The 10,319-nt window shown below is 40.0% G+C and overlaps 1 protein-coding gene across 2 annotated transcripts in view; it reads right to left on the reverse strand.

Annotated features, from left to right (window-relative positions):
• The window catches only part of arfgef3 (ARFGEF family member 3), an 89,463-nt gene that overhangs the window by 37,650 nt on the left and 41,494 nt on the right, over window positions 1–10,319 (reverse strand). For both annotated transcript variants that reach the window (XM_016486555.1, XM_016486556.1), the window contains 5 exons: window positions 7,036–7,143; window positions 6,075–6,290; window positions 5,806–5,916; window positions 5,098–5,248; window positions 3,681–3,980 (listed from right to left, as the gene is read on the reverse strand). In XM_016486555.1, the coding sequence (XP_016342041.1) occupies window positions 3,681–3,980; window positions 5,098–5,248; window positions 5,806–5,916; window positions 6,075–6,290; window positions 7,036–7,143 (886 nt within the window). The remainder of the gene's footprint in view (window positions 1–3,680; window positions 3,981–5,097; window positions 5,249–5,805; window positions 5,917–6,074; window positions 6,291–7,035; window positions 7,144–10,319) is intronic.

Genomic DNA, 10,319 nt, shown 5'->3' on the forward strand with positions numbered 1-10,319 from the left:
GACTTCGCCTCCAGCCTATATCCATGAGCCTGAGTCATGTGCGGGAGCCATGGTTGGTAAGTACGATCCATTTTCATCTACTCTACTGCTAGTTCTTGCATATTCGATGCTAGCCTTTCTCTGGAGCGCTACTCAGACCTGTTCTGTTTTCTGACTTTTAGGTTTGACCCACCTGCTAAGTCAGGACCTCCTGCTGTTGACCGATTACAGTGATGGTTTCACTCATCGGTTCTGGTTCCTTCTGAGGAAGTCTCCCAGCATCAGGTCCCCAGTATAACGCTGCAACCTCAGGACCTGTGGGTGCTTCTCGTGGGCTAGTACTCTTCTGAGTACATGCTTCGCGACATGCTACCTATCCTCTGGCTAGGGGTGAACTACTAATTTCTCACCCTGAGAGGTCTCCCGAGATTTGATTCGTTCCTTAACCTTCATGCACGTTCTCTGAGCTAGAGCTCCTCTCACTGAGGTGTTGAGGAGCTCAACGCTCCATAGACGGTCGGGCATTACCTTGGCCTTGAACCAGTAATCACCCCTCTGCGGAGTGGGCTGGAGTACACTGCGTTCCCTGAGGTAAGAGGGATTTGTGTTTCTGTGGAAACCCCTCTTTTGTGCTTCTGCTCTGAGGAACAGTAAGCTCTATACGCATGAATGATTATTGGGTCCCGCTATTTCTTCAGATTCTATCGGGTCTGGTTATACGGGACCCACGCTCTCTATCGCGATAGAGAGCATGAGACCGTGTCCAGCTGCACCAGTGGACTGTCTCTTATTGGGCCCTGCTGGGTTACCCCTTCTAATCTAATGCCCCCTTCTGGTTGAGCTGAGAAGTGCTCCCCTCTCTGTGAGGGCCATGTCCAGCTGCACCAGTGGACTCTCTCTTATTGGGCCCTGCTGGGTTACCCCTTCTAATCTAGCGCCCCCTTCTGGTCGAGCTGAGAAGTGCTCCCCTCTCTGTGAGGGCTAGCTATGAGTCGCTCCCAGTATGTGCTGTAAGAGCCCACCTCAGCTTGAGAGCCGAGAGCGGTGCTCCCGAAGAACCCATTTGCAACGAAGTGTTAGGCCCGTCTCTGTCGCCTCCTTGGTCAGTTGCCTTTATGTTGGGACCCTGTTGTTCCCTTAGAAATGTGTGATCCCCTTCTAGCAGGATCCCATTTCTGATGTCCCATTTGCAATCTATCTGCCCCGGGCATGGCTGTGCTCCCCTCACTGCGGAGGGTCCCTTTGAGCTCACCGGTCCTGGGCAGACTGGGTGAGTCCTCCTCTCGACTCGAGAGTTAGGTCCTCTACCTTGGGTTATTGGTCGCTTTGGTCGAGCTGGGTTCCTCTCTCTCCTCAAAAAAAGAACGCTGTTACTAAATCCATGCTATGGTAAATTGTACCTAAAGACTAAAATCCACATTGTGGTAAGTGTGCACGCTAAACATTCTGCGCACTTTCTAGTATCATATATGGTAAGGGTTGCGCGCTGTTAGCCTCGTTCCCTTCCTCCGAGTTGGCTTAGGCCCTGGTTCTCGCCTTGGGCTCCACTCAACTAATGTATCTCGGTTGATACATTTCTGAGCAGGGTGTTGCTACCAAAGATCTGCCGAGTCAGTTCTTTGAGCGAGCTCATTCAGAGCAGGCAGTAGCCCCCTGGGTGACAGGCCAGGGTCTGGGTTTTAGACCATATCCCCTCAAAGGAATCTCTTTCTTCAAATTCCAAGCCTTTGAGCTCTGCCCTAGGCTTGGGCTTCCTAGCCCAGCCACTATCAGGTAAGTTGTTTAGGGTATGTAGCTCAGGCCCTTGGCTGGAGGGGATAATGTCACTGACAGCCGTCAAGGCGTCCTGGGGCAACTCCCATGGCTATGGTAGAGTTGGTACTTAGTGCTTGCTGTGGTTTTCTGGCATGCACTCCCCTAGTGTCTCAGGTTACGTATGAAACCATGGTTCCCTGAGAAGGGAACAAGACACTGCGTCCCCTCATTTCCTTGCCATGCTTCGGACGCAAGCTTCAGACGAAGAAGCGGATGACGTGTTATCCCGGCGCCCTTTTATACAGTGATCGCACAGGGTAATGACGTCATAGGCTGTCGCCGGCCAATGTTATTGTCGTTCTTAGATGTATGCTTCAGACACCGGTCACACTGAAGGCGTTCCCACATAGCGACCCCTAGAGGACGCAGTGTCTCGTTCTCTTCTCAGGGAACCATGGTTACATACGTAACTTGAGACGTTATCAAACAGTCAGCAGTCATTAATACTGACATTAACACACAGGAAAAATATGTAATGGGTGCCTTGCAATGCAGACAGGGTAAAATAATGTTTTTTCTTATAATAAAGTTAACACTGGCTGAATATCATGTTATTAATTAATTAATTAATTATCAGAGCTGTTGAAACTGAAGATTCACATCAGAGTCCATAGTCTTTATTTTATTCACAGATTCACAGATATATGAATTGAACGAAGGTAAATATCATAATGACGAGTCTGATTTAACGTTTGCATTATTGGTTGATTTTGGGAACAGAACGAACAAAACTCCGTTAAGTAGCCACTCGAAAGAGGCATTTGTGTGTATTATTACACACAGGAAAAACGTAGCCACTTTTAACTTTTCTAAATAAAGGGAGAACAACAGTGTGTGGATCCTTTTTGCATTATTTTATATTATATTATGACGCACAGGGACACGCTGTGAGATTAACAAATCTCTATTTTCTATTTTTTGAACATTTAAAGTTGATGGAGAATATCTTGTGTTTTACAGTGGATACTCAGCCATTCCAAGCTCAAGCACCCACGGGATCGGTGCCTATGCTAGAAACATCTGTCAGTAGCCGTTTTATTGTTCAGCACAGAGTTCCATCACTTACATAAAGATTAACTGTTCACTGAGAAAAGGTAAACAAATGGTATCTCTATAGGGTTTTCTCCTCTGAGATACTGAACATCCTACAGTATATTTCTTAATTCTTCTTTTAAAGGCTTTGTGCAAATTATTTAATTACAGACTTCACTGTGTAATTGCTACAACATATAAAAAGGAAGTTTCCAACTCTGTAAGTGTTGATCTTGCTGTGCCTCTAAAGATCATGTTTTAATTTTAAGATAACCAAATTGGTCTGTTTCTTACTGAGAGCTCAGCCAATACAAAAACACATTACAAATACCTTCATTACAGGACTGATAGAAATCACATTTAAAAAATCCTACATATTGCATTGCAATAAAGGCTAAATAATAATATTATGTACACAGACGTTAACTTCTACATTTTAATACATTTTTTTTTAAAGTTGCTATATTCACTTGCCTTAACAGAGCACTGGATGGACAACAAATGCCTACCAAATTATGACCTTACAGGTCCCCCTAGTGGCCATTTTCAATATAACTCCAGTTAGAAATCAAAGGTTTGAAAGATATTTAGAGTTTTGTAAACGTAACTAGATAACCACCAGCAGAACTGCATATTCCACTTCGTTTGAGTTATTCATGTGAAATAATCAATGCTTATGACTTTTAGGTGGCCACAAATTCTGATTGCACACAGTCTAAACACATTTTAGTCATAAAACCAATTAATTACAATTAAATTCCTAATCAACATTATGATAAATCATTCCCTAAAAACAGATGGAAAAATAAAGGTGGGCAGCTCCAGACAGTGAAATAAATATCTTTGCGTGGTACCTGTCAGCTTGTGTGGAAAGCATGCAGACGGCTTTGGCGGCACTGGTGCCTGTGAGCAGACTGCCTCCCCGCAGGTCGAACCCTTTACCGCGACTGCTTTCTCTCAAGAGTTCCTGGATGGAAAGCGGCTGGATAACTGGATGGCTGAGGCCCAGTTCCAGCTCTGGACTGGCCTCTCCGCTCAACTCCAGCTCCAGGTCCACTGCCACGGCCTGCTGCGCTTGTGTGATGGCGATGGGAGGCTGGGAGCCGCCGTCACTGAAGTGCGTGTGTTCCAGTGAACTGACATACTCAATCACTCTGAGGAATATTAAAACAAACTCAGTGTAGGAATTTGTTGGGAAATGTTAGTCTTGATAGGACTGAACAAATTGGTCTATTCTTTACCGAGATGTCAGCCAATACAACAACACATTAAATATCTTAAGAGGACTAATAGCAATCACATTCAACTTCATCAAGAGAATAAATTAAAAGGCCTAACATAGCATAATAATAATAATAATAATAATAATAATAATACATTTCTATTTTTTTTTATTTAAAAAAAGATGCAAATATGAACATTTCTGAGTGGAGTAAATTCAACAAAGTAAATAGCTAGAAATGATTTAAAGTAAATGTATTGAAATTAAAAGTGAAGTCACATGTAGTCTTTTTATTAGAGCCCGACCGATATATCGTTTTGCTGATTATATCGGCCAATATGAGCCTGTCGCAGATATATCGTATCGGCGAATATGCCGCCGATATGCCACCGATATGAAGATTTTTTTTACAGAATATAAAACGCAGATACAATGCTTGTAAATGGTGTAATTACGTAGTTTGTCCAGCAGAGCGCACTCCATTGTTTGCTACTGGCGACCGCCTCCATTACATATCTTTGTCACGTCATTATAAGTGTTTGATCACCACATTTGAGTGATCAATTAAAAAAATGTGTTTATGTATATATATTCTGTTTATGTATTCTATATATAGTACCAGTCAAAAGTTTGGACACACGAATGGGAAAGTGTCCAAACTTTTGACTGGTACTGTACTATAATATACACAAAGAATATCGGCCGATATATCGATATCAGCGGTTTTTACTCCCTAATAACGGTATCGGTATCAGCCCCCAGAAACCCATATTGGTCGGGCTCTACTTTTTATGATATGCCATTTAATTAAAAGCAAAACCCAACCAACAGCAAAATACATCATTAATGAGAAAAATTTAATGCACTACTGGATTTGAATAGAAAATGTGTATATGTAGAGTCAAATTTCAGCAATCTTGAAATTTGTGATTGCTTGCAAACAATTAATGAGTAACCACGATTACCATAATTAACCATAATTACTTTAGTAAAGATTTGACACTATGATCAAATCATGGTTCCCAAAGAATGAACAGTGAGTGTTGTACCTAAAGACATGAGGCCAGCAATCATGGTTATGGCTGCCCATTTCCAGCCCCACATTGAGTATAGCATCCATGCAGAGCACATGGGCTGTGTGCAGCCTCACGCCCTGACAGCGGCCCATCTGTTCGAGTTTCTGTTCAACACGCTGCTTAACTACAACACAGACACATGCAGGTTCACATCAGGTGATTAAATATAGTAGGGTTTGAACGGATGATCTAAGGATAGCAAGTTATACATTTTACTTAACCGTTTTAAAACTGGTTAACTCCCCTATTCATCTAATCAATAACAAATGCAAATAGTTGATCACCAAGGAACCATATATCAAAATATGCCATTCAATCCTTTGTTAAAGTAAACAATATGTTGGGCCTGAGATATTCTCATTATAGCACTAAAGATGTTATGAGAACTTGTAAGGAAGTAATACAAATTTGTGTGTTCCTTTCCTATAAATGCTTTTGTGTGCCCTCATGTACTCTGTGTATCAGCAGCTCTATGCAGGTATGAATATTGGCATTGGAAATTGTTCTGCTGCCAATTTATGCCAACATTTACAGTATGTAACATATGCTGCATGGTATCTGTAAGAGCACAGCAATGAACCCAGTACCATATGATATCGGTGCATCCCTACACAGTGAATGAATACAGTGACGCAAAGTGAAATATGTCACACAATGATAATGTGAAATGTGTGTGAATACCTTGAGCAATGGCATCTCCAGTCTCCCCCAATTCCTTCTCCTCCTTCTCCTCCTGAACACATGATGCTGCTGCCATCTGGGCAAGTGCTGAGGCACAGTTTGCCGCCACACCTAACACAGAGAATTAAAGGCCAGTAGACATACCATTTCCATTAGTGTCCCATCTTCCACTCTGATAGACAGTATGCAAAGGATTAATGTGTGAGGGAACAGTATAAGTGAGCTGAAATGAAAATGAACATGCTGAAATGAATGAGATGCGTTGTTACCCAGAGCACAGCTGAGTGCCGCAGCCTTGCGTAGACCATCCAGGCTGAGGCAGATGGTGTCTCTCTCCCTCTGAGTCTGCTCTTTAACTCCCTCTGCTCCAAGAATAAAGGCGAGACCCCTAGAGCTTCCCGCCATGCGCCCTGTGAGTGGTGTGGACAGCGTGTCGATCAGGTTTTTCCAGCAGCCGGTCAGGATATAGCGGGCAAATACCACACCTGTCAGGAATGAGGCCATGATGAGACAGTGACAGCTTGACCCTGTGTTGTAAATGCTTGTGATTTGACAAGTTCCCCAAAAATTCAGATTCTCACAAACTTTTCAAGACATTTCCCTCTGGTCCCCTTCATGGTCTGAAAACAGCGTGCTAGATAGAAATCAATCAAGCTACAAGTACAGATATTCAACAGAGACTATGTTGCTATCCGTCACTGAAGATTATGCATACGCATTCTACTGGATTTATTAAATGTCACATCAGCTAAACACCAGAGTACCTCAGGGTTCGGTGCTTGGCCCCCTCTTCTTTTTGTAATACACAAATGGATTTTCCTACCACTGCTGTCCAGACAATATTGCAGCTCTTATTGATATTCCAGAAAGAGGATCCCACAGTGTCTGCATGTTTTTCAGCTTGCCTGGTCTCTGTCTATATGAAAGAATATCACCTCCAACTCAACTTCCAACTTGTTGTCTTCTTGTCGGCCACTTCAGTAATTAATGCAACTGTTCATTTAGGCTGATTACAGATAATGCTATCCACGTCAGCCAAGAACCACATAAACTTCACGGACCACATTGCAAATGTTACCTCGTCAGACAGACTTGCCTTCTACAATGCCAAGAAAATGAGACCATTCTCATCTAAACATGCTGCAAAGAACTGAAAGCTGACAAAGAAACCTCCATAACCTCTTTGTGAATGTGTGTGTGTGTGTACAAGCAGAGTTTCTTGCACTGTACCTGCCACCGAGCTGTCACTGCCGTTCTTGTCGCAGGTGAAGGGTGACTGTGTCGAGGCCTTTCTGATCAGCTGACCACCAATAGCACTGCTGCCCAGTCCATCAATATCTGATAGAGCAAAGGATAGGAAAGGAACAAATACACATTTCTTATTTGTAAATGATCCTACATATTTATCCAAAGGAACTCTTCTTGCAGGGTCAGTGGCCCTGGAGCAACTTCAGGTTATTGAGGTTATAAACTTAAATATATACAATTCTTGGAGAATCAATACCCTGAGTGACTGTAATTGTCGCTTTGAGGTCTACAGTTGAAAGAACTTGTTAATGTGTGCACAATCAACATGGCTAAGAATCAGTTTTTTTTTAAATACAATAAGTGACTTTGTGTTTGCTAATTTCAAGCTATATGTGATCAGCATAGCAATTAAATCAGTAGAGAGCTGAGTCGAAAACAAGGCTCTCTCTCTCTCTCTCAGACAGGGTTCCCACTCTTTCATGAACACCAGATTCAAGGACTTTCAAGGACTTTTTAAAGCACCATTTATTTTATATCAAGCACCTATCAAATTCACACCCCAGGATATGTAGTGTCATGAAAGACCTTACAGTACTTAACATTTCACTTACACTTAACATTTACATTAAAAATTTCAGAGTAATAATGTTTTGAATGTGTAGGTTTCATAAATTTAGACCGTTTTGAGCAGTTGTGTTCAAAGGAATTGAATGAAATCCATTGAAGTCAGTACTGGTGATAAATAAAATAAAATTTCTAAAATATTGATAAAATATGCATCAAACTGATTTTTGCTGTAGTTCTTGTACAAGATTTAAATTTGAAAGAATTTCAATATTTTTAAATTAATAAAAAGTGGTTAAATATTATAATAACATGGTAAAACCTGTTAACATTAAAAATGTGCGCATTCACTCAAAAGATACGTTACTCATTAATAAATAAACTCAAGTCAAAATAATTTTGTAAATTTACTTTATTGTAAATCCCATTTTTTTCATCTTTGACCTAGAGGAATGCAGCTCAAACATGCAGCTGCTCAAAACTTCATTATTCTTTGAAAATATTTCATGAACATTTTAAACCTTGTACATGTGCAAATCTGCAAAAAAAATATAAAGAAAAGAAATAAAAAAATAGGACTTTCTATTTGCTTTTAAACTGTAAGCGCTTTTTACTAAGCTGTTTTTCCAATTTTTCAAGTTCTACATTTTCTCCTTAGCTCCATGTTGCAGTAAGTTTTGGGAGTTCATTTTTAGTCCATCTCCTATCCTGAAAAGTCTGTCTTGCAGAGACCGACAAAAATGATCTCCTAAAACTTACTGCTAGATTCTGGAAGATCAATTCTTCAAACAGTGGTAAAAGAGGATGTGGTGCTGGTCCTTCAAGAGTCACTCTCAACTTATCTGTCCATAAAGCCTATAAAAATAGTCTTCATGTATTTCACAACACTTCAGAATGTTATTCTTATTAAGTAGGGGTCATCTTTTAGGATTTTTTACCCAAGCAAAGTCTCTGAGAACCTGTCACCTTGTAATTCTGGAGACTCAAGGTTGCAGTTCTGGAAAATAGTGGCACTGGAGACTAAAAGGTTCCTGATGGTTTCACACTTAATACTTCACATTAATTATTAATTATTTTGCAGTTAACATTGCATTAGTTTTTAATATTTCTCATGGGGATTTAATCATTTTTGACTTCTCAGTCTGAGTTAAATCTCTTTTTTGGCTCAAATCATCCGTAAAAGAAAACCTGCCTAATAATTCTGCACATCTCAATAAGGAGTTTTTTTATTTCCAGCCTTCATGTACAATTATATATCAATTCTAAATGACTAAATACTAAAATAATAGTAGTTATTAAGATTGATGTGGTTTGGAATTGGTAAAATGTGCTTGGAAAAAAATAAATCGAAAGTGAAAGTGAACAGCGAGCGCTCATTCAAATGCGGTATTTCGCCTGCATATACGAATATATATGCAGGTATATATACCCTGCATATTGATAGCGGCTCCCTGATGTGAGAAAATAATATACAATATTAGAATGTTTGTGGGAGCGGGACAAACACGTTGCGGGAGTGGGCGGTAATGGTCAGAAATTCAGCGGGAGCAGGCTTAAGAAAATTGTCCCCAAGGGTCTAGGCTGCGCATCAACAACACACACGCTAAGTTTTTTTCGCGCTATCCCATCTCCACCCCCAATCATTAGTGCAGAACATATAGGACCATTTTTGAAATAGCACCATAAGCAGGGGTTAAAGCAAAAAAAAATAAAAAATCTTTTGACTGAAAATTTTTCCTCAGCCAAACCCCATTCCACAGACATACCTGTCACACACCCAGTTTAAAAGCATTTTTTCTTCATCTTGTAATTAGGAGCGTTTGTCCTCCTAATTTAAAATAATTAAAAAATCAATAATAAAAAATTATTTACACCTAATATGAGGTGACATTTGATTCAGAGTGACTTACAGGGGTATTTTCTTTTTACCTTTGTAATGGCATCTTTTTCATCTATGTCAAATTCAAAAATGTATGTTTATAAGCTTTTTAAAATATCTATTTAAAACAATATAATAAGAAGTAGAATAAGACAAATAGGTTACAAATCATATGAAATTAGTATTAATAAAAAATGTATTTGTACAGAGGTGGCACAGGTACATTTTCAGACGTTTAATGAGGCTCAGAGGTGGCATGAGTGCAATTAAATTCATACATTTATGTGGAGATTAATGTTTTAAATATAACATTTTGAATACAGAAATATTAAATGATTTATATAACTGAAATTATACACTAAAATGAAACTAAATCCGCCAGCAGGTGGCGAGAAGTCACTGATTTTATCACTAAATCATTAATTCAATTGATTCGTTCGAACGGCTGATTCATTCAGGAATGAAGCAAATGACTGTCTTTATGAATGGGTAATCATGAATCACTGATTCACTAGATTCGTTCAAAAACGCACTTTCATTGAATGAATGAAACTCAGCTGTGTTTGCTTTTAGAGATGCTCAGGGGCTGAGCTGTTACTATAGTTGGACCTATTTTCGTTAAAGAAATAGAGCAAAATCAGGCAGTACTTGTTTACTGAACTGTTGTATTGAATCAATATCACACTGGCAAACTCCCTTAATAATTATTAAAAGCTGTCACTCTCCTTATCGCGATCTGTGGGCACACAGAAAATGAGCGCGAGCGAGTGAGTTCTCAAGACTCAAAAGCACGTGCAAATGATACGTTCCGTCATCTGTCATC

The sequence above is a fragment of the Sinocyclocheilus anshuiensis genome, unplaced genomic scaffold (genome assembly GCF_001515605.1).
Source record: "Sinocyclocheilus anshuiensis isolate Anshui unplaced genomic scaffold, SAMN03320099.WGS_v1.1 scaffold910, whole genome shotgun sequence".
In the NCBI taxonomy this organism is placed as follows: Eukaryota; Metazoa; Chordata; class Actinopteri; order Cypriniformes; family Cyprinidae; genus Sinocyclocheilus; species Sinocyclocheilus anshuiensis.